Source organism: Capsicum annuum, chromosome 12, assembly GCF_002878395.1.
Source record: "Capsicum annuum cultivar UCD-10X-F1 chromosome 12, UCD10Xv1.1, whole genome shotgun sequence".
Lineage (NCBI taxonomy): Eukaryota > Viridiplantae > Streptophyta > Magnoliopsida > Solanales > Solanaceae > Capsicum > Capsicum annuum.
Window position 1 is genome coordinate 5566508 of NC_061122.1, and position 24556 is coordinate 5591063.

The 24556-nt window shown below is 36.8% G+C and overlaps 1 protein-coding gene, 1 long non-coding RNA gene and 1 pseudogene across 2 annotated transcripts in view; 2 read left to right on the top strand and 1 right to left on the bottom strand.

The window, feature by feature from the left end:
* The window catches only part of LOC107850548 (kinesin-like protein KIN-14B), a 30059-nt gene extending 8337 nt beyond the window's left edge, over window positions 1-21722 (top strand). Inside the window, exons 2-23 of the mRNA XM_016695151.2 lie at window positions 4391-4514; window positions 5516-5602; window positions 5917-6087; window positions 6167-6273; window positions 6619-6750; window positions 6878-7056; window positions 7855-8013; window positions 8699-8790; window positions 10641-10792; window positions 11044-11193; window positions 13038-13184; window positions 14119-14307; window positions 14592-14663; window positions 16643-16695; window positions 16791-17010; window positions 17389-17580; window positions 17680-17892; window positions 18770-19117; window positions 19523-19621; window positions 20084-20224; window positions 20327-20485; window positions 20997-21722. Of these exons, the coding sequence (XP_016550637.1) occupies window positions 4391-4514; window positions 5516-5602; window positions 5917-6087; window positions 6167-6273; window positions 6619-6750; window positions 6878-7056; window positions 7855-8013; window positions 8699-8790; window positions 10641-10792; window positions 11044-11193; window positions 13038-13184; window positions 14119-14307; window positions 14592-14663; window positions 16643-16695; window positions 16791-17010; window positions 17389-17580; window positions 17680-17892; window positions 18770-19117; window positions 19523-19621; window positions 20084-20224; window positions 20327-20485; window positions 20997-21449 (3639 nt within the window). The 3' untranslated portion in view covers window positions 21450-21722. The remainder of the gene's footprint in view (window positions 1-4390; window positions 4515-5515; window positions 5603-5916; window positions 6088-6166; window positions 6274-6618; window positions 6751-6877; window positions 7057-7854; window positions 8014-8698; window positions 8791-10640; window positions 10793-11043; window positions 11194-13037; window positions 13185-14118; window positions 14308-14591; window positions 14664-16642; window positions 16696-16790; window positions 17011-17388; window positions 17581-17679; window positions 17893-18769; window positions 19118-19522; window positions 19622-20083; window positions 20225-20326; window positions 20486-20996) is intronic.
* On the top strand, window positions 13334-13553 carry LOC124889991 (annotated as a pseudogene).
* An 865-nt stretch (window positions 21723-22587) lies between the features above and the next one.
* Window positions 22588-24221, bottom strand: LOC107849629. Its single transcript, XR_001668222.2, has 4 exons — window positions 23651-24221; window positions 23422-23553; window positions 23147-23340; window positions 22588-22899 (listed from the first exon to the last, which is right to left on the bottom strand). It is a non-coding gene; the product is annotated as an uncharacterized LOC107849629 (long non-coding RNA).
* Window positions 24222-24556: the final 335 nt, after the last annotated feature.

The following is a 24556-nucleotide window of genomic DNA, read 5'->3' on the forward strand; positions in this document are numbered from 1 at the left end:
TTTCAACATCATTTTCTGGTTTCTTTAGGGACGCCTGATAGAGTTTTACCAGATATTTTGGCGTACGACAGGTACGCGTCCAGTGTCTCTTTCCTCCACATCGATAACATTTATTTTCAGAGGTCGTCCTTGGCGTTACTTCAGGAGCTTTCCCCCTCCTTTTGCACTGCTGGTATGGAGGGTTATTGTTTATTGCCACACGATCACCCTGATAAAAATACCTGCCACGACCACATCCTCGACCTCGACCATGACCACGATTGGGGTCAGGACTTCTTTCACGCCTAGTTGGGCGAAAGTGTGCTGCATTCACTTCTGGGAATGGAGCAGTACCAGGAGGCTGACTTTCATTATTTTTTATTAAAAGCTCATTATGTTCAGCAACAAGAAGATGAACAATTAATTCAGAATATTTCTTAAATCCCATTTCTCGGTACTGCTGCTGCTGCAGGAGCATACTCGAGGAGGGAAAAGTAGAGAATGTTTTCTCTAACAAGTCATGATCCGTGATACTTTCTCCATATAGATTAAACTGCGATTTAATTTTAAACATCGCAGAATTATATTCAGTTACATTTTTAAAGTCCTGAAACATCAAATAGGTCCATTCATTACGAGCTTGTGGAAGAACGGCCATCTTCAGGTAGTCGTATCTTTCTTTTAAATTGTTCCACAATATTTAATCGTGAGGTATTTCATTTTTAAACCTTCGTCAAGATGATGACGAAGAAATATCATGGCCTTTGCTTTATCTTGATTCGATGCCTTATTATCATTTTTTATGGTGTCTGTCAGACCCATTGCATTTAAATGAATTTCTGCATCTAGTGTCCAGGACATATAAGTTTTTCCTGATATATCTAGGGCACTAAATTCATGTCTGAAAATATTAGCTATTATTTAAGAAAGTTAAATACTAACCTTTAAATACCTTCGGAAGGGTTTTGCAGAGATTCGTGCTGATAACGTGTAATAAAATATGTAAAGTAAATAAAGAAAAGGGAGGATTTGAGTGTATTAATCTTTCACTAGAGAAGTAATCAAAGTTATTCTCTCTGCACATTTCCTTCATAAGTTATAAAAGTTATTCTCTCTGCACATTTCCTTCATAAGTTATAGGCTATTTATAGCCTAAATTATCTAATTTAGTATTCAACAAGTGGAGATATAGTAAGGCAATGACCTTACTTAAAAAGGGAAAACAAATGCCTATTGATTTGGCATCCATTTATAACAAACCAAATGCCTATTGACATGGCATCCATTTGCAACAAGGTCCCTATTTCTTCAAAAATTTGTGCTCCAAACGCCATTAATTATGTTTTGTGCGCATAACGGGAGCTTTAGTGCACTAGGGCATTGGACTGCCCTTTTTCTGAGCCGAGGGTCTATCGGAAACAACCTCTCTACCTCTGAGGTAGGGGTAAGGTCTGCGTACACTGAACCTTTCCCAGACCCATTTTGTAGGATTACGCTCGGTATGTTGTTGTATTTATTAGAAAAGTTAAGATTTCTTTCGACTTATGGCGTAACTGTTCCATTTTGGAATTATATTGAGCCTTTTTTTGATCCATTTAAAATGGTTTGCTGGCTACATTCCATGTATTTTTGGTTATGTTTGAGAGAGAGGGAGAGGGAGAGGGAGAGGGAGAGATTTCTCTACAGATTCTAGTCTTTGCTCTCCAGTAATGACTAGCAGGCTCAAGTGAATTTGTCTCTCAGATACATAATTAAAATTATTAACTTTGGCATGTGGAGCAAAGAGATCTCAACTACTTATTAATGAGACAGTAATTACTAATATAGAGGCTGTATTAATTTTGACCGCACAGAATCTCCATAACCAATTTTCCTGTTTTTGGTTGGTGTGTTTGGTAGAACTTATGCCAATGTTTGTACATAGTGGTCGTACGAGTGATTGATAAAAGTACATATTCATATTCTTGAGAGTTGGAAAAGTTAATCATCTAGGTTCTCAATTGATTTAGTAGCCTAAAATTTCTTTCTAGTTATAGGGTGAAAGATTTCGTTAAAATTTCTTTCTAGTATCTTGTACGGGCATGTGTTAGTATTTAGTAGGCATGACTAAGTCTGTTTGCTAATTGTTAGTGTACCTTGAAGAATCTGCAACAGAGTTACGGCACCCTTTTCACAGCCATAGATAGGGGTATGTCAGAACAAATGAAATGTCCATGTAATATAGGGGCATAGTAGTAAGTAAAGTAGTAGAAAGGAGTTTTTTTCAACCAAGTAGTACAAGGAAGTGGAAAAACCATAACAAGCCAATTTCTGGAAGTTAAGATTCCACTTGGGTTTCTTTAGGATATACATGAATTGATGAGCAACCTAGACTACCCTTTGTTTTATGGTGTATCTTAGGTTTCTATTTTTGCTCCTAAATAAGGATATAAAGTAACATTTATTTGGTGTATTAGTGGAAAAAAAGGGTGAGTTTCATACGAGGAACCCTGGATAGTTTGCTTTCAGAGCTGATATTTGAAGCATTAGTGACTTTCTCGCATGTCTTATCAGAATTTTAAGTTAAGATCTGATAGGAAATCTGTAATTTCTGGAGGTGGCCAGCATACCCTTAATGCTGAAGAATACAACCTTACCAGTTTCCCCCCAAAAATAAGTCATAAGTTAAGATCTGGCGGAGACAGTGGAGCAGTTTCCATACTTCATAAACAAAACTCTTCTTCCTATTTGACAGAGAAAGAAACAATGGAACTGCTTCTTTATTCTTTTCCCTTCCTTAAGTTGAAACCTAGAAAACATGACGAAGATTTGCACGGTAAAAATTGCAGCAATTGCTCAGAGTTTCTACCAATCTGTAAAAGCATAAAGAGAGATGTGGTAGGATTACCCAAAACAATCAAGACCTACCTGACTGAACTTTGAAGATATCCATATATAGGAGAGAAACAATATAGGAGAGAAAAGTCTAATAGGAACTGTCACTTGTCTTCTTTAGATATGCTTATTGCTATCTAACCTTTGAATTAGTTGTGTCAATTTATAAACGATTGTGCGGTCAGTCAAGCAGAAAAAGGGCATTTAATGTATTTCAAGGAAGGGCATACTAGAAGATAAATGAATACCGGAATGTCTGTATCAAAAAGATAATCAAAATGATTATGAACAGACACTTAAAGCTCTGGAAAAATCTGAGCGTCCAATTCAAATCGGTGTAGCCCAAGGCTAATACAAATAAACCCCTTAAAAACACTTAGATAACCTGTTCTGGATATATATCTCCAACACTCTTCAGTGATGGAACTTTATTTGCGGTTTAGATGTGGAGTGTCTTCAAAAGGCAAAATCACAAAAGAGCGTCAAGAGCCAGCCGCTAAGCACAATTAAAGCGTGGGCTTTAGTGAAGAAGTGCACCAACAAAGAACAAAAATAGAGATATAATGCAAACAATGTGCCGGTAAACACAAGTAATAATTATTCATTTATTTGTATGAGAATACTATAACTAAGTTACATATATGTTGCTGTGCCCTTAAAGACAGCCCATTGGTTCAGTTTCACACACCCTAGCAACTTGGCACCTACACAAAATCGCAAATTAAGTGACGTGAAGCACACATTCTGGGCTTCACCAAGCTTTAGAGATTAAGCACTCTTTAAGCAAGTCTTAATCAGCTTTTAACATGGATTGAATATGGATTTTACTAGGGTAAGGACAAGCTTTCTTAATGTTAAATCTATAGCATGTCATCACCAATACTCTTAAGTTAAAGGGTGGTATATGGTCCAGGGCTACTGTGGATACTCTAATTTTAAAGCCATTATGTATTGACATGCGTTATTGTATATCTGCAACAGCATACCCAGTATAGTCTCACAATTGGGATTTGGGGAGTCTAAGGGGTAGAATGTACACAGACCTTACCCCTACGGTCTATATTTGTATTACTTATTTTTGAAATGCCATGCCAATATTATTCCTATATTGGTCATGGACGACTTGACTGGACCACTTAATGCAGTGAAGAAGTTAGAAAAGTCAAGTGGAAGATACCATAGAGGGACTGATTGCAGTTTATTCATGCAAATATAGTGACGTGAACTTTGTATTTGTCATGTTTTTCCAGTTTGCTAAAGGACGTCCTAGCTTAGAATTAATCGAACATTCTAAAAAAGTTGTTTGATGCAATGCATTGGCATGGAACTCCATGATTACTTGTATTATATTAAGCACAAGGCTTTAAAAGAATTGCTGCTAGATTTTTTAAAAGGAACTAATGTTATTTTACCCCTTAGGGTTTGGGTTGCCTTCTTCTGGAAATCGAAAAGATCTTATTTTAGATAACATGATCTGTTCAGGAAAAGCAATTAAGTAATTTCTTACGGAATATATACACTTTTTTCTCCGGGGCAGCTCGTCAGGGAAGAATGCTCAGAGCTGAGACAAGAAGCCAGCGACCTGCAGGAATATTCCACTGCGAAATTAGACCGTGTGACACGCTATCTCGGTGCACTTGCTGATCAAACCCGCCAGCTAGGTAAATGAACTGTACTATATCTATGTATTTACGTGTACACTTTTATTTTTTTGAGGCTTGCCATGAGGCCTAACCCAACTCAAGCAATTATTTATTCTTTCTCAAAGCCCTTAGATTTTCTTAACGATAAAGTTCTATTTACCTCGAGAATGCGTAAAAACATGCCACTATATGTTAAGCTACTTGTTATGTCTTTTTGTGTTTCACTTTAATTAAAGTAGGTTAATAAAGATAAGATTTGATATAAAATCTTATCATAATGATTTGCTTCGGTATGTTGTCCTTTAAATCCGCAATGACATTTTGAGATATCAAAAGTTGAAGATTTAGTTAAGAGTCGATATTTTCCACAATTAGGAAGTTTATCATTGCTAACTTGGTTAAGAAAGAGGGTTAATCTATGTTATTATGAATTATTATATTTCGACAATGGTTTTTCTTGTATTTATGTTTTATGCATGTGATTTCCTTGTCATTACTCCTACAAAATTTATGTAATGTGTCATCATTAATAATATGCCACAGTGGAAAAGTTCAGTAGTGCTATGCATTCTATTAATTGCATAATCAAGTGTTAAGGGTTTCTGTTTGCATCTTCAGTAAAAATGATGATATATGGATTAAGATGTAGATAGTTCAAATTAAATGTACCTTCTGTTTCATTTTTTCCATTACCTCTCCTTTTAGATCACTTCTCTAACATGTCCTTTTGGTAGTTGGGAAACCGTGTGTCGAACACATGTAAATGATCATTTTTTTGGCACATTTTGTGTTGATTTTTGTAATAGATGGATTAACCAAAATAAGACACAGATGCGACTTGAAGTTAGTTCACAACTTCTTCGTATGTTCAATCAAGTTCCAAAACCTTCAAGTAAAGATTACTGCCAATATTGTACTGCTGTTTCTTTTGAGTCTAATGAGTTTTGGTTATGGTGGCTTCTGATTAACTAGCATTCTGATCCTATTTTAAATTTCTGGTTCTGTGTCTGCTTATTCAGATCAAGCTGCACTTGAAACAGAAGCTAGAATCTCACCTCTGATATTGGAGAAGAAGAGGTTATTTAATGACTTATTAACTGCCCAAGGTATTTAGTCATGCTCCTGGCTTTATTATTCTAACTTCCAACCTTGTCTCTTAAATTGGGCATATGCGATTTCTTTTGAGAAGAAGAAATATGTACATATACATTAGCACTTGCACACACACATGTATTTTCAATATACATGAAATGTTCAAATCTTGAAATAAACTGTGATTTAGAAAAAATAATCTTTCAGGACTATGACCGTGAATATTTGTTGCCTTCAGATAGGCATCAAGATATATCAGTATGTGTATGTAGTACATAATATATACTACATAATATATGTAGATGAGATTCTTATGTTATTATTTCAGGAAACATAAAGGTTTTTTGTCGTGTGAGACCTCTTTTTGAAGATGAAGGTCCATCCATTGTCGAATACCCTGATGATGTTACAGTTCGTGTCAGTACTGCTGATGATAGTGTAGCTAATCCGAAGAAGGATTTTGAGCTAGACAGGGTTTATGGACCTCATGTAGGACAAGGTATTGTGGTTTATGGACCTGATGATACTAGATGTTGAATGAGTCTCGAACTTAACATTTTTATATTCTCTTTGTGCAGTTGAACTTTTTAGTGATGTTCAGCCATTTGTTCAGTCAGCATTTGATGGATACAATGTGGCTATATTTGCTTATGGGCAAGCACACTCAGGAAAAACCCACACAATGGTCTCTCACTCATCTCTTATGTCTGTTCACCTTTTTTGTTCATTTGTTTATTTTGAACGATTTATACATTTCTTCTCTTTATGTGTTCTGGAAAACTGCAAATTCTGATGTTTTAAGCGGGCAAGGTTTAACTGCATAAGGTCTTATGAAACCTTTCCAGTAGAAGGTTAATTTTCAAAGTTTGTATACTTGGTATCGGTATTCAAATTTGAATGTTGATGGTATAATTGAGACACATTGAATACCTTGGGACTTTTCCGAAGTTTTGATCGGCCGAATACCCAACTATTTTAAGCTGTTGGTTTGAAATTAATGTTGGTTCCTCACATATCCTCTCTTATGCAGGAAGGATCCAGCCACAATCGTGGTTTATATGCTAGGTGTTTCGAGGAGCTCTTTGATCTATCCAACTCTGATGCAACATTGACATCCAAATATAATTTTGCAGTTTCCATTTCTGAACTTCATAATGAACAGGTTTTATATGATGCCATGTTTATCTTTTGGATCTAATTGCCTTCTCACTTTCGGCATTATTTATGCAGATCCTTTAAGGAATTCATACCCGAAATTGTTGATGTTAGGGCTTTTCCAATTATTGCAGATACGAGATCTGCTGATACATTCTGGAACTGATCTGCCGAAGGCTCGAATGGGGTCATTGGATTACTTTGTAGAACTTCTGCAGGAAAAAGTTGAAAATCCAATAGATTTTGGTAGAGTTCTCAAATTGTCTTTGCAGAATCGAGGAAGTGATGGATCAAAGTCTAGAGTTTCTCATCTGTATGGTCTACAACTCTTTCCAGTCGGTATCTGTCTGTTACTTTTGATTCTATGCTTTTTCTCATCTCTGTTTTAGAATGTCACCTTTGCTGATTGCTTTATGGTCTGCCCATGGGTTAATCTGAAGTCCTTTGAGCAAGCTATCCGTGAAAAATTGAGATATTCTGTCATAAAATGTTTGACAGTTCTGAAGCAACTGTGTTTTTCTTCATGAAAGCACCATTTTGAACGTGAACGTGTTCAACAGAAGAACAAAATTGTTTTCCTTTTCCTTCACAAAATGAAAAAACAATTTGGATCCTAGGGAACATGTTCATATTTAAAAATGGTGAAAAAGAACACACTTTTTTTTTACAAGGAAAAGAACATAAAATATTAGTTCGTTCCTGCCACAATATCACTCCAGATTCTGATTTGTCTAAAATTGCTGTTCCTCTGTGTTGAGCTCATTGCTCTACATATATTTTATTTGATCGAGATATTTGGAGTTTCATCAGTAGTATTTGCCTTCATGCTCGTGGCATCACTTTTTATTCTTGAAACTCTGATATTCTAATTTAAAGTTTGGAAAGAAAAGAAAGAAAAACTATCCCGACTAGCATGTAGGCACAACTTTGTCTCCATTATGTCTCTGTATGATTGTTGTGCTTCTTGCAACCGCAAATGCAGTTTCTGTTGGTTAATTTGATGCATTTTTTCCCCTTGAATTGTTCTAATTGTTTGGAGAAAAACATATTGGTGTGTTTACCATTTTTTCTAAGTTCTAATTGTATGTTTCTTTGGTTTTGCTATTCTCAGGATCGTCACAGTACATATACATTATACCAACTTGATCACTGAAGAGACCTCATACAGTAAGCTCTCTCTTGTTGATTTGGCTGGAAGTGACAGCACTATTGAAGAGGATAGTGGGGAGCATGCAACAGAGTTGCTTCATGTCATGAAATCACTTTCTGCGTAAGTGGTTCATGTCAATCTTTTGTTATCATCAGTACTTTATTCTCAACCCGTGCATGTTTCACTCCTTCATATAGGACATAATGCTATAGGGTTTATGATGAATTTGTTGGACCAGAAATGGAATTTGGTGGATCACTTCTCACTTTTGGTCCCATGAAGACCATCTCTTTGTTCTCAGTCTGTTTCTGCTTCTGGATTGAAACTCTGAATGCCTGTTTTTGCTGATGATATTCATATGATGGTTTTTTAACTAGAAATTAAATATTGCCTTTTTAATGCTTATCTTATGTCTTATTTTTCAATTTTCATACATGCAAGATCATTGAGAGAGTTATAAAGGGCAACGCTTATGGACAACAACAACAACATACCCGTAAAATGCTTATAGACATGGAAGCTTAAAACATAGAGGATAGTTGGTCCCACAATCAAGTGTGTGACAAGTGCTCCGATACAGGGGCTGATTTCATGAGGGCTCTTGAGAACATAGTTGGGCAAGGAAAACCAATTTCCTAAATTAGTTTCTATAATGATGCTTGTGAAATAGTAATTGCATACACCCTCACGAAACAATTAGAAATGATCGAAAAAAAAAATTTAGAAATGATCGAAAAAAAAGTGTCATACTGTGTTTTACTGCTCTTTTTCTGTATATATACTCAGCTTTGATATTGACATGCAGATTGGGAGATGTATTGCATTCCTTGACATCAAAAAAAGACATTGTTCCATATGAAAATTCGATGCTCACCAAAGTACTTGCAGACTCACTAGGTAACTAATTGATTATTATACTGGTCAATCTATTCTTCAATACTATATTGCTGTTTATTCTTCAATATTCTGTTTCATATTATTCAATATTATTATATTGGTAATAGTAATAATGAAAATGCATACATAAAAACCCTACAGACGAAGGGAAATTATTTCTCCTTCAGTTTCATTTATGTGTCTTAGTCTGATAGACACGGAGTTAAAAAAAGGAAGGAAGATTTTTGAATCTTGTGGTCTTAACTTAGATGTGTGATATGTAACCAAAGTGCCCTTGTTTGATTAAGTGCAAGTATTTTCATTCATAAACATGACCAAAAATGCTGTATACAAAGGTTATACCAAAAGATCAAGACTCTACAAAATATGATTCGCTACCAGCTCCATCCAATCCTCTAAACAACAAGGAGCTTTCTGTTTACACCAAAAGAAAATAAGGGAGCGGGGACTACTCCTTAATTGCAAGAAACTCAACTCTGCACCTTCAAAACTCTCCTATTTCTCTCCTCCAAATTACCCACATTAATGCAATCGGAACCACCTTAATTCTTAAACATGTCACGTGGGGTGTTTGAGTTAAAAAGAGTTGCTCGGTATAGAATTTTATCAACCCGGGGTTGGATCTCTCGTTTAGAAGAATGTTAAATGATTGGGAAGTGGAGAGCGTGGCATCTCTACTTGAGAAACTAGGAGGATCCAGTACTGTCACAACAGAACCAGACATTGTTTTATGGAAATGTAGCAAGGATGGGGGCTTCACAGTAATAGTGCATATAAGAGAGGGCTGCAAGACGTGACTGGAGGAACACAATGCCACTGGAACTATATCTGGAAAGGTTCGACCGTTACCAAAGTGAAATGCTTCCCATGGTTAGTGGTTGAAAAGTGCCCAACACAAAAAAGACTCCAAAGAAAGGAATGCAATTAGTTCCCAGATGCTTTCTTTGCAGCATAGTAGAGGAAATAAATAAGCATATGTTTCTACACTTCACAACTTCGGGAACTTGTCCTCAATATAACTAACACCAGCCGGATCATGCCAGAGCACATATCTGGCCTTCTAAGTTGCTGGATTAGGAGGGGAGGAAGCAAATGAAACAAAGAGGTGGTGGAGGTTAATACAATCATACATATGGTGGACAGTGTGGAGAGAAGAAATTGAAGATGTTTTGAAGATAGATCCAATTCCGTTCATAAAGTAAAATGGAATTGTATTGTATCTTTGCTTATTCGGTGCAAACAACTTTGTATAGAGGATATACATCAAATTGTAGATTTAATAGGTTGTTTGTAAGTCTTAGTTTCCAAAAAGGAAAAAAATAGGTTGCTTGTAAGTCTTGTTTCTCTCTTCGTTCTCTTTTTGGAGGTGACCAGCATACCCAGGGGAATACAACTTTACCAGTTTCAAGGGGGTTGCCCGGTGCACTAAAGCTCCCGCCATGTGCAGGGTCCGGGGAAGGGCCCGACCACAAGGGTCTTTTGTATGCAGCCTTGCCTTTCATTTCTGCTAGAGGATCAGTTTCAAAAAAAAAAAAAGTTGGGCAACCCCAGCTTATTTCTTTTGGCTTATTTTGGTGTAAAGCTGTTTTGCTTTGCTTTGATTTTAAATTTTTTTAATCATTTATAATTATTTGTATTCCTCATAAATTAAGCTCCCACACTTGAAATGTGCCTTTCTACGCCTGAAACTTAAAAGCTACTTTAATTCAGCCAATCCAAACGGGCTCTAAGTTGCAACAACACCTCTTAGATGTTTTGAACTTTTGTGATGTCATCTCTTGTAAAGTCTATTTGCGGGTTTGATAGTTGATACCAAACTGTTCTAATGTTTTTTTCTCTTCTTTTTGCAGGTGGAAGTGCAAAGACGCTTCTGATTGTTAATGTCTCTCCGAATGCTTCAAATTTGTCTGAGACGTTGTCCTCCCTCAATTTTTCTGCTAGAGCTAGAAATGCCACACTAAGCCTTGGGAATCTAGATACAATCAAGAAATGGAGAGATATTGTAAGTCTTGATTTTTGACACCTAACAGGACTATGGCGGATGAGCCAAGTCCTTGTTTATTAATTTGTATTTTCTTATTTGGGGTTTGGGCAATACTTTTTACTTTGATGTAGATGTATATTACTCGGTGACATTGAGAAGTTGAAGTTTGATTCACCCGCCAATTCCAAGTGATCTGTGGGTTGGTGATACACATGGAAATGAAACGGTCTATCTATTAATTATGAATTTTACTCTTTCTATTTTGGTAGGCCAATGATACACGCAAGGAACTCTATGACAAGGAGAAAGAGATTGCTGATCTGAAGCAAGAACTAGTTGGGCTAAAACAGGAACTGAAACAGGTCAATGATCAAGGAGTTCTACTCGTCAATACAGTTCAGAAGGTGTCAGATCTAAAGGTTTGTTACTTCGCCTTTCTGTTGTTTCGTTCTCATTATTTCATCAACCTAAACTTCCTGCATATCTTTTTCTCAATAACTTTTTAAACTTCAAGGTGGTACTTGTCAGAGTAATAAAAGAGGACAGATCTTATTTCTGCTACTAAAATTGAACTTTTCACTAGTTGATTGCATGCGTCTCTTAAGAGATTATGTTGCTATATTTTGTTGTGTTAGAGCAGGTTGTTCTTGTTTGAGTAACAAAAGAGGAAAGATCTTATTTCTGCTACTAAAATTAAACTTTTCACTAGTTGGTTGCATGTGTCTCTTAAGAGATTGTGGTGCTATATTTTGTTATGCCAAAGCTGCAAATGTGTACTTTAAGAGAGTCTATATGATTAAATGTTCTTTGGATCATTGAAGAATATATGCTTACATGGGGGCTTTTGGGACTTACCTTTTAGTCTGTCCTATGCTGTTCCCAGCAATATTACAGTGCATGTTTTTGTTTATGTTACTCTGTCCCTCTCATACATTTTCCTGTAATTTTGATCATCTTCGTTTGTCAAGATCAAGACAAAAACCAAAGATTAATCTAAATGACCGACATGGTGTAGTCTGTTACTTGGTGCAGAAGAATTTCTTTTACATCAACAACAACAACAACAACAACAAACCCAGTAGATTCCCACATCGTGGGAGAAGAATTTCTTTTACATGCTTTGGAATAAGTTTTTTCGTTTATCCCATTCATGTGATGTCGAATTGAAGTGATCATTCTGATAATTACTTGGTCCTTGTTATTTATTGTATGTTTGGACCACTCAGTAGTTTAAACCTTGTAACTTGTTCTGCTGATGTTACTACTATTACATTTTTCTACTCATAGTCTTCAGGTCTCAATCTTAAATCATTGAGATCTTAAGATTCTTAATCATTAAATTCTTTTATTTTATTTTTATGTTACAACCGCTTAATATGTTTGAAGAGATCTGAATAATTAGACCTATAACAAAGTCTTAATATAATTAAGATGTCTTTTCAAAGGATTCTACAAAGATGATCAATTCCATCCCTTCACCGCTACCGCCATCCCCTACCATTATCAACTACCGTCACGGACATTCACCATTTTCAACTACAACCACCATCCTCAGCCACAACCACCAACTACCAATCACTACAATCTTTCGTCACGACTACTAGCCACCATTTATAATCATCACCACCAACCTAAGTTACGACAACGACCGCCAATCACTATCGATGATCACCACCTTTACTCATCATTATATATTGTCAACCACGTTGTCATTCACCACCACAAACTATCAACCATCACCACAAACTACTACCATCGACAACTACTGTTAGTCACTATCAACCACTAGCTACTACCCACAACACCACCACTACTGTTGGTCACCTTCAACCACTAGCTACTACCCACAACACCACCATTAGTCAACACTATCCAAATCGGTACCAACAACCACTATCAACTTTCCCTCCCTTCTAATTTTTTTAAAATATTTTGTTGATAGTCTTAGATTATTCAATATTTTATTGAATATTATATTTATCAAGTTTTACATAAAAATAATATTTATATATTCAGACGTTGGAGAAGCAAACAACCTTAATTATTTAGTACTTAGATCTTAATATAACATCTTAAATTCAGATTCAGACATGTAAATCTTAATGCATATCGTAATATTCAGATGTTTCGGACGTTTATGTAAACAAATGAGGCCTCAGAGTATGCCATTTTTCTTTCTTCTGTTTAAATTGATAAAACCCAAAACTTATTCTAGTCAGGAATCATGTTACTGAGAAGCTCCAGTATTTTCCTTGTGATGTAGGCTGAGAATATCTTGATCACGGATAAACTCAAGATAGAGAAGGATCAAAATACTCAAACTAGAAATCAAGTTGCTCAGCTTTTACAGTTGGAGCAAGAGCAGAAATTACAGATACAACAACGTGATTCAACTATTCAGATGTTGCAGGTTAGTTGCTTGTTATACAATTGCCTTTTGCTCTCTTATCCGTATATCTTGTATAACCTAATCAAGTTAGTCTACCATTTTAAGATGTTATTTTGCTCCGTTATTCCACTCATTGTTGTATGCTGCTGGTTAATTTCAAATTGTTGCTAATATGTTTCTCAGCCTTTTGGCTAAGATCAGGTACTAAACTGTTCTTATTAGTTTAATATTTGATCAAGTACCGATTATCAGTTTAATATTTGACATGTGGGGCATCACCTCACATGATATTGACAATTTTTTTGGGTGGACCCATCAAGGTTGCTTGTTACCTGGACCTTCACACGTCAGCCCAAGTCGTTGCCCTATAGCCCAGGCCTGGTACACCTACGGTGACCTACCAAAACAAAAAACTTTCAAATTGATATTACGTCAGCCAACAAGGGGTTTATGATCTTAAAACTATCATACATTTTTCCCTTGAGGCCGGGGGATTATGATCTTACAAGCTTAATTAATAACATTGCTAGGTGTATATGATCTATGTCGACAACAATGAGAAAAATAAGAAAGAACTTCTCAAACATTTAGCTGTTCAAATTGGCTCAGTTCAAGATGCTTGATGCTTTCATGTTAAGCAGGTTATCACTTATGTGCGAGCTCATCCCTGCATGCTAGAGAAGATATTTTTGGTGACTCAAACTTGAAAGAGGATATCATTGCCTCAAGGCTCGGGTGTTTTCAATTTTGTGATGGATGCCTATTCAATCAAACATTTGTTTTAGTTTCTGCAAGCTTGGTTGCATCATGATATTTCTTGCATTATCTGCCTTCTATTCATTTACGTAGTTTTATGACTTAAAACTATATTTCACCTTATATTTTGTGGAAGAAGAAATACATTTTCCCTTAGCACATGATTCTGCTTGAAGTTTCTGATCACATTTTATTGTAGGCCAAACTGCAAGCTCTTGAATCACAGTTAAGTGAGACAGTACGTGCCGGTGAGGCTAGGTTAAAAGATGGGTCAGAGTTAGGATCTGCAGACCAAACAGGTTTGAAGGCAACAAAGGATGATGTTGACTCAGCAGCTGTTACCAAGAAGCTAGAAGAGGAACTTCTAAAACGTGACGCACTGATTGAGGTGGCTTATTCATGCCGACTATGTATATGCAGTACCTGCTTTTGTATTCTTATGTTAAATTTTGTTAAAGAGGAATTGACAATGAGGATGGTTAGGATTTATTTGTTTTTGTATTCTTTAGTTAAATTTTGTTAAAGAGGAATGACAATGAGGATGATTAGGATTTATCTATTTGTTCAATTAGTGTCTTCCGAAAATGGAAATCTGACTCTTTGAGATTTTGCCTGGTTAGATATATCTTACTATTCATTTGAATCATGAATGTGTTTTTGTCTTTTTGACAGAAATTGCATGAAGAAAATGAAAAGTTATTTGATCGTTTGACAGAGAAAGCCTCCGTAGCTGGATCAACACAGGTAATAATGGTTTCCCAAGTACATTCTCGGATGTCTAGGGTTTTCATTCTTTAATTCATGTGTTCCTAACTGGTGAAGTGTGTGACAATCTCATTTGAAATTTAAAAACATATGCTGTTAGAGATAGCAAAGTTATATTTTCATAATTATATGTTTAACTCTTACACTGCTATCTTCTCTTGATATGATAGGTTCAACGGACTTTAGGGTACATTATATTTATTTGAATAATTTGTGAATTAGGCAGAAAACTTGAGCTTGAGATTGTGGGAAATATAAGAGAAGCATATTATTGTATTGTTGTATCTACATGATTGCATGGAGACCCTATTTATAGACACCACCACATTTCAATCCTTTTCCAAATAGGACATTACATTATAATCCTTTTTCAAGTAGGATTCTACATACTATTTCTATTCCTACTCAAATTCTAACACTCCTCCTTAAGCTGGTGCATACAAGGCATATGCACCAAGCTTACTATGGATGTAATTAATACGGGGATCAGTGAGGGACTTGGTGAAGATTACTGCAAGAAAACTAGTAAGGACTGCTTTGGACGTCGGGGAGACCTCTGTTAAAAAGGAATAAATTGATAAAGTGGTAGGAGAAGTAGTAAATGTCTCTAGGAAACTGCCAGAAACGGGTATAAAATATATGGGTCATCTTAAAATCAAGAGATGAGTAGATCTTGAACAAGAAAGTCATTGAAAAACTGGCTTGGAACATGCTCATGCGCCGTATTATTAGATTTGACAGCTGAAAAGTGGCCACAGTCCGGGGAAAAATTATATGGATGGGAAAATTATATGGATAGGGTCGGAATGACGACATGACTCTACTGAAAAAGAGAAATTATATGGGTAGGGTCGGAATGACAACACAACCCACCTACTGAAAAAGAGAGATATTATATGTGTAGGGTCGAAATGATGGCATGACCCTACGCAAATCAGAACTGAGTCTTCCAAAAGACGCACGGAACTACGTAAATCAAATCTGAGGAGTCACCGAAAAAACGCACGGTGCTATGCAACCCAAATATTAGAAAGTAGTTCGGAAAGATGCACGGTACTACACAAATCAAATATGCGAAGTAGTCCGGAGAGATGCACGGTGCTATGCAAATCAGATATGAGAAAGTAGTCACCAGATACACAGTGATCCAACTTTTGCTTACATAATCATTGGCCAGACGGGCCGCGCTTATATGGGTAGTAGCTGCCCGCGGACAGCGGAGGCTCTTTGATACTCTATCAAGATCGTAGAGGCTCTGATATCATGTGAGAAATATAAGAGAAGAATATTATTGAATTGTTGTGTCTACATGATCACACAGAGACCCTATTTATAGACACTGCATTCCAATCCTTTTCCAAATAGTACACTACATTATAATTCTTTTCCCGGTAGGATTCTATATGATTCTATATACTATTCCTATTCCTACTCAAATTCTAACTGAGATTTAAAATTCTCCATAGAAAACAAAAGTGGCTAAGAGATGAAACTTTGTCATGAGAAAGAAAAAGGGTACTAATTGAAAGATTTACCTTACTGGATAATGTTACTGAGAAACAGAGTGATATTGATTTATGGGAAAGAACAGACTGAAGATATCCTGCATTATGATGTTTATCTTCTCAGGGAAAATGGAACTCTCTTAGATTCCTATCAAATATCTTTAGACACATTGTAATCATGATTTGAGATTGTTGGCAAGAATTACTGAGTCAATACTTGTTCCTTGAAATGACTCTGTCTGGTGTTCGTTAAACATCCCTTGATTTGAGCAACAAGATTCTGCTATTTGTCACTTGTAATTATCATGTGAGTGCATTTTGCTTTTGTTATATTTCTGATCATCTATGCTAGACTCATAGATTGTGGCTCGAGAATTTTGCTCTTGCAAAGTGCGCTTTAGTTTCATCTTAAAGCTGTTAGCAATAAATCTCGTTGGCGCTCTTTTTGCACAGGTGTCTAGTCCGTTACCAAAGGCTCCAACTTCTCAGAATAGAGAAACTGGAAGGTGTATACTGTTAATAGATTATGCATTTTCTGGTTTTCCATTATCTTTTCTGTACTGTCATGGTTACTAACTGCATCTTGTGTTGTGGGTGACAGAAATGATATCAATGTCAAAGGACATGCTACAGATGTGCTAGCACTACCCTCATCAACTGATAAGCCAGATGGCACTGTTGCTTTGGTTAAATCTGGTGGGGAAAAGGTCAAGACTACCCCGGCTGGCGAATATCTTACTTCTGCATTGAACGAATTTGATCCTGATCAATATGATAGCCTTGCTGCGATCTCCGATGGAGCAAACAAGCTTTTGATGCTGGTACGATCTGTTCCCTTTTACTCTCTGGAGTATGCATTAGGTCTTCTAGTCTGTCCAGAATAAGCTCTCCTCGGCGCCTTATTGAAATATCAAACTTTTTAGCAACTATTTAGAAATCAAGATGGACATGTTTAAGTATGTGCATTGGTGTCAAAACAAGAAGTAATATCTGTATCAAACTGGACATAGTTAATTATACGTATTTGTGGTCACTTAATCTTCTCTGGATGATGGTGTGATTACATTAGCTTCAATTTAGTCTACAAATAACTGAGCACATCAGCTTCAATTTAATCTACAAATAACTGACCACTTTCTTTGAACCAATGGATGTACCTTATCCTTCTGTAACTACAACGTTTTGGTCATATATATCAGGTTTTAGCAGCAGTCATCAAAGCAGGTGCCTCTCGGGAGCATGAAATACTTGCTGAGATTCGAGATGCTGTCTTTGCTTTCATTCGTAAAATGGAGCCGAAGAAAGTGATGGATACCATGCTTGTTTCCCGTGTTAGGATTTTGTACATTAGATCTTTGCTTGCTAGGTCGCCGGAGTTGCAATCTATAAAGGTAACTGATTCTCGACCGTTCGTCCAGATTTTTAATTACAGTGGGTTTTTGTACTGCCTTTATTTGACTGTCGAAATCAACTGCTGGTTGAACATGTAGGTTTCTCCTGTTGAGCGCTTCCTGGAGAAAGCTATTAGTGACCGAAGCAGAAGCTCCAGCCGTGGTAGTAGCCCTGGAAGATCACCTATTCATTATGAATCAAGTAGGAATGCACTGGTTGATGAACATATTCAAGGGTTTAAAGTAAATTTAAAGCCAGAAAAGAAATCGAAATTATCATCTGTCGTTCTGAAGATCCGTGGTATTGATCAGGTGACTTATATGCATTACAAGCAACGTGCCTGCCCCTTTTCCCTCTCTGTATCTTTTTTTCTGGTAACTGTTAGGTTATCTGTTAGCTTGCTATTTGGTCTTTTGAAGGAAAGAAATAGGTTTTTTTGAAGACGGCAACAAATTTCAGTATAATAATTAAGTAGTCCAAACAATTGACCAAAAGTTAGTCTCATGACAGTTACAAAGACCCAGTGCGATCAATTATCGACTCTTCGTCTTGTACAAAGGCTTCTTTACCCCAAAAGTAAAACAAAAATATGCACTTCATCTTGGTCTTTCTTTCCGAGTTAGCTAAATCTTCAAGGAATCTTGAATTCCTTTCCCTCCAAATTGTCTGCCAAATACATATTGAGACAATGCGCCAACACATCTTCTGTCCCATACCCCAGTACATGTGTCATTCCAACATGTCATCATTACATCAGTTCTCCTGGGCATTTTCCAGCTCAGGTGCGTTATTGATATATAGTCTTTTCAAGGAGGAACTGCTTACTACTATGCTATATTTTGATTAGCTGCACATTCAAAGGTGTGGCCCATTGGTCAATAAAGTGGGTGCAAACCTTGTAGTCAGGGACTCAGTTTTCAAATCCCACCAGAAAACACTAGTTTCTTTCATCTGCCTAAGCCTTGACAGAGTTCAAGGTACCTGTGTTGGTGTAGGTAGCAAGTACCATTTGACATAATTTGCTCAGACAATCATTATAAAAGAAATTGATTGTGCTGCTTGTGTTATTTATTTATTTGTTATTTATTATTTTTCCCTCCCTTGTCTCTAATTTTTTATTTGTGCATGTTATATCCATTTAACATTCAATTGGTAGTGGCTTATGTGACTTGGAATTTAATCATACAGGACATACAGAGGCAGCATGTAACTGGTGGAAAGCTTAGGGAGATAACCGAGGATGCTAAAAGTTTTGCGGTTGGAAACAGAGCTCTTGCTGCTCTTTTTGTACATACTCCGGCTGGCGAGCTTCAACGCCAAATCAGGAATTGGCTTGCCGAGAACTTTGACTTTCTTTCTGTCACTGATGAAACAGTTGGTGGAGCAACGGGTCAGCTCGAGCTTCTGTCCACTGCAATAATGGATGGATGGATGGCTGGACTAGGTGCTGCAATGCCCCCTAGCACTGATGCACTTGGTCAGCTCTTATCTGAATATGCTAAGAGAGTTTATAATTCTCAACTCCAGCACTTGAAGGTACTTCCAAGTTCCACGTGATCTTTGTATTTTACTCCCTCTACACATACCATTCAACAACGTACCCATAGTAAAACTGCAAGGTTTGCTCATTCATGGGTGTCTTGTCAGCTTATCCTCACTTACAACATCGCTTTGGCGTGGCAGATGAAAACTTTTAACTCAGGGCAACTCCTTTCGAAGCTATATTTAACATTTTAGCAAGTAGTGAATTGAGATGCATGTGTAAAGTTGCATCTTAAATTTCCAACAAGAAACTTTGCAGTTTTTGTCAAGCGCAATCTTAATAACGGATTAGATTGTTTTAGTTGCTTACAGTTTGTCCTAGTGTTAGATTGGATCCAGTTAGGGTCTTTCTTTTGTCTTGTTTCCTACGTATGCTGTTCTAATTCAATTCTTAATCAGGACATTGCAGAAACACTGTCAACTGAAGTGGCAGAAGACTCTGGCCATGTGGCAAAGCTGCGGACAGCTTTAGAAGCTGTTGATGCCAAAAGAAGAAAGGTGCATTAGTAAATCGAACTTCCTACTTTTGATAATGTATGTAATCTCCAAGTAATACTAAATAGTTGCCCCTAGTTATCGATGGACCAACATAGCCAAATATTATCTACTTTGGATCTCTTTTTATGAAGAAAGCCGTATTGCATGGCATTTTCTTTTTATGAAGAAAGCCATATTGCATGGCATTTTCTTTCTGTTGTTGAGCTAATTAATATATTAACTGAACCATAATTGCTTGAGAAACTGTAAGCAAGTACTTCAATTGAGTCTATATCCTGAACCGCTGACTGATTCCAGGAGGTGCTAAGAATTTGGGTTAAGGATGATTATCCACAATAACCTTACGCTTAGGTTACTGAATATCGCAGAGTCTGTCCTGTAAATTCATTATTCTTGCATATATCATTTTATTTGTATTAGATGGTTGGAAGGCAAGTATGACTCAGTTACTCTCATAATCAGATTTTGCAACAAACGAGAAGTGATATGGCAATTTTGACATTAGATGATGGAAGTTCACCAGTACGAAATCCTTCTACTGCAGCTGAAGATGCCCGACTTGCATCCTTGGTTTCCCTTGATGGCATTTTGAAGATAGTTAAGGTGTTTTATTAATTTGCCAGTCACTTTCCTCTGGATTGTTGTTTTGTTGACTGTGCTAGTGGATCAAACAGGAAGACCGGTCTGATTAATAAATTTTAACAGGACGTAATGAGGCAATCCTCTGTGAACACCCTCGGTAAGAGTAGGAAGAAAGCTATGCTAGCTTCTCTAGATGAACTTGCAGAACGAATGCCGTCCTTGCTTGACATTGATCATCCGTGTGCTCAGAGGCACATTGAAGAAGCACGGCATGCTGTTGAGGTACGTAGTTACTTTTATTGCTCGTGGTTGTTCAATATCTGGTGTTTCTGTTTCTCATCCCTAAAGATAGGAGTCCAAATGTTGGGTATTATACAGTGGTTTAGCATCAATTCATGAGTATTGTAGATGTGTAGTTCCTCAATTAACCGAGGAATGCATGTTTGCCGATATTTACCTGCTTGAGGTTGTGTGTAGATGTAATAACATTCTATTTATTGAGAGAAATTTGTGTCTAGCTTTGAATATTTGAGTGGATGCTGTTACCAACTGCAACTGAGCTAGTGAGCTGTCATGATAGAGAAAGCGGTAACAAAGCACAAGTGATAATACCAAGATAAATTGCTGAGATGATATGGGTGCTATAATTTCTGATTACAGAAATTTAGTCCAACGTTATTTGTAGATATTAAATAATAGTTCCAGTTCGATTCATATATGAAAGGGTCATTCAGCTAGGATACTTTTTCTCCTTTCAACTAATGTGTTTTATCTTGCTAACAATTTCACACAGTTGGTTCCTGAAGATGACCGGCTTCATGAAAACCTACATGCTTCTCGGCATCCTGCGGATGTGGGATTAGGGGGTGAAACTGACGTGGCACAGTGGAATGTTCTTCAGTTCAACACAGGTTCTACAAACCCATTTATCGTCAAATGTGGAGCTAACTCAAAATCTGAACTGGTCGTTAAAGCTGATGCTCGAGTTGAAGAGCCTAAAGGGGGTGAGATTGTTCGAGTTGTTCCCACACCAAATGTTCTTGAAAATTTGAGCTTGGATGAGATGAAACAATTATTCACACGGCTGCCGGAGGCTCTAAGCGTGCTTGCGCTTGCAAAGACAGCCGAAGGAACCAGAGCCCGGTATTCCAGACTCTACAGGACTCTTGCCATGAAGGTTCCAGCATTGAGAGATCTCGTCAATGAACTTGAGAAGGGTGGAGTGCTGAAGGATGTCAGGTCATGATAGGTCTTATTTCTTCAACGTAGGGTCTTCCTGCATATATTTCACCTTTTAATGTTGGGTTGTATCTCATGTGCAACAACGCATGCGCCTGAATATTTCAGTTGTGTTGCCTTCGTGGCCTGTAATTTTTGTAAAATATATTGTAATGTTGCGCCAATTTTGAATTTTGGGTTTTCATGTTGTGTACAATATTATCATGTGTATTTGGCTTACTGCACGGGTGAAACAGCTATAAATGAACAACACTTCCCCTCAAGATATTTATTAGCCCAACTGGCGATTTCGTCTTTTTTTATTTCTCAAAATATAATTCTTGTGTTTTTCTATCAGAAACTTCTCTACCTTACTTTTGAGGTAGTGATATGGACTATGCTGTTGGAAATTAGTTAGTGTTTTGACAGTTGATTGTTGATGTGTCTACAAACTTCATATAAGCTTTCATCTCGACTGTTGCAATAAGATTTTTTTTATTTTTTTTTAAAAAATAGTAGAGTATTTACTTGGCGCTTACTTTACCATTGAAGTAATATTAAGTTATACTATTCAACAACAATAGCGTATGCCAAACGATGTTTGGGGTGGGACGAAAGTTTGTATGCAAATTGTACCCCTGCTTGTGAGTCACAGGCGTTGTTTGTAATAAACCCTCAACTGAAGGTTGATGTAGCAAGATTATCCGAGGGAGATTTATCCCCAGGAAATCGAGTAGTTGAGACCAAAGTCTTGATAAGAGGAGATATTTGTATCACATAAAATTTAGCTTCAAGGAGTGCTGTAGTGTGACCCATTGATCCTAAGCAATGTCTTGACGAAGTGACCCACGAGTACAATACGTACCAATACACTATTTAATGGGATCAATCAGATCTCATCAAATGAATGAATCTAACAGCATTAACCAACTGCCAAAATTGATGCCAACTTCTGAAAGTGTAACTACGGCTACGCTATGAACATATTCAAGAGTTTCAACAACAATAAACCTAGTGTATTCCTACACAGTGGGATCTGGGGAGGTTAAGATGTATGCATTCTATACCACTACCTCCGAAGAAGTAGAAAGGCTGTTTCCGATAGACCCCCGGCTCACGACAAGGATATTCAAGAGTTTAAAAGTAAATTTAAAGCCAGAAAATAAATCGAATCTAGTGTTTGTTCATAAAATAGTATGGTGAAGTGAAGCAAAAGCATTCCAATACTTGTCAAAATCATGAACTCTCATAAGCCTTTTCTACTTTTTGTATTCCTCTATTTAAGAAAAATAAACCATGAAGAGTCTTATAATCTCTTAAATTTTAGCCTAAAAACAGGATACGATGGAATATTCAAATTATAATAATGAAATCACAAGGGGTAGACATTTAAATAACTATGGTTCCTGTCCTCCCGCAACATGCCCTTTTGGCAGCAGGCCAAAGCAAAACTCGCAGCTTGGCAAACCAATAATAGGCTGTATATGGAGAAAACAAACCAAAATAAAGTTAGTTAATCAAGTACAAGTTGCATTATCCACAGAAAGCAAAAGCAAATGCAAATGATTACTATTTCATGCTTCCTTTGGCTCTGTATCACAAAATCCTAACACAGAATTCAACTTTGTATTTTATGCAAGCAGAAACAAAATCCAAACACACTCATAATATAGAAAATAAGAGAAGGAAGACAGAAATCATCAACTTCATGAAGTGTTTGATTACCTCTTCTTTAGGCCGGAAACAATGGACCTTACTATCATCATTGAAGCTAGTAAAAGCAGCATGGATTTGAAAAGTTTCAATAGGAGTAACAAGAGTGAGATTAGATACTATGACGGTCATCCAATACGTCTCGTACAATCCCACAGTACAGTAAAATTCACTTTTTCAATCTTCAAAACTTTATACTTGAAATCCTGCAAGGAGAGTCACAATTACTTGAGAAGGATATATAATTGGGGAGTAATCACAAAAAGAAAATTAAGGAGCACAAATACATTGCTTTCTTTCTCGTTATATTCCTGGATAGCAAGGTTTGCAAGTTCCATCATAATTTCAGCCTCCCTATTGCCTCTGATTCGGCTAAATGGAAATACTGACCCTTCGAAGTAGTCATCAATATCAAAAAACTGTAAAAGAAGGCAACACATATTTCATTAGAAGGAGTGACGTAATGACATGAAATTATTAGTATAAGTAATTGGTTAGCAGTATGAACAACTTTACATGCGTTTGGCGACACTGACGGGCATATGCCTTAGAAATTTGGCCAATTTCTGGGGGATCCATCTAGCCATAGGGTACCGATGCGACATCTTTCATCTGTTGCAAAGTTTGAGCTCACGGGAGTGCTAGATCCTGTTGTTTGGGTCACACTTGCAATATGTTGTCTTTTTACGCGCAACTGTTCCCAGACATCTGAAGGAGGCGGCGGAAGATCTGTTGGCAGCGGCGAAGGAAATTTCCCATCTTTCATGTCGTAATATGCAAGATCCCATCCTGCTCCAAAAGGGGCAATATCGATAGAATTTCTTTTTTCCTCTTCCTCTTTTCTTCCAGTTCTCTTTCTTCGGGTGTGAATACCTCCTCATCTATTGGTAACAAACAGTTTTTTATTTCCCACAAATGATGTCTTTTTCCCACTCTGCATCTCCGTCAACAAGTGTTTTCCACCTCTTCTCCTCGTATGAGTACACTTTCTCCTCGGGTGACCCCTCCTCCGCTATTGGTACTAAACCCTTTTGTATTTGTGCCATCCGTGAAGAGTTGGGCTCATTCATGTCATTGCCGTTACAAAACTAACTCATTCATGCCATTACTTTTAACAGCCGGTTTTTAGAAAATAGCTTTGCCACATGACGGCTTATTAGAGGTCCACGTCATTTTTAAAAAAAATTTCTTATTTTTTTTGATGAATTATAAAGAATCGAGCCAACTTTTTGATCCATTAAGAATTAGTTTGATCTATGCTTTTAAAATTTGAGATTATTTGTATATTTTCCCATATCAATATTTTTTTTTTCCTTTTCTGGCTTTCACGTGTGACTCTGTTCACAATATGGATTAATAATATGATCATCTCCATTTGAACTAAGTTTTACTTGATTAATTAGTGTTAATGAGTTAATTTTG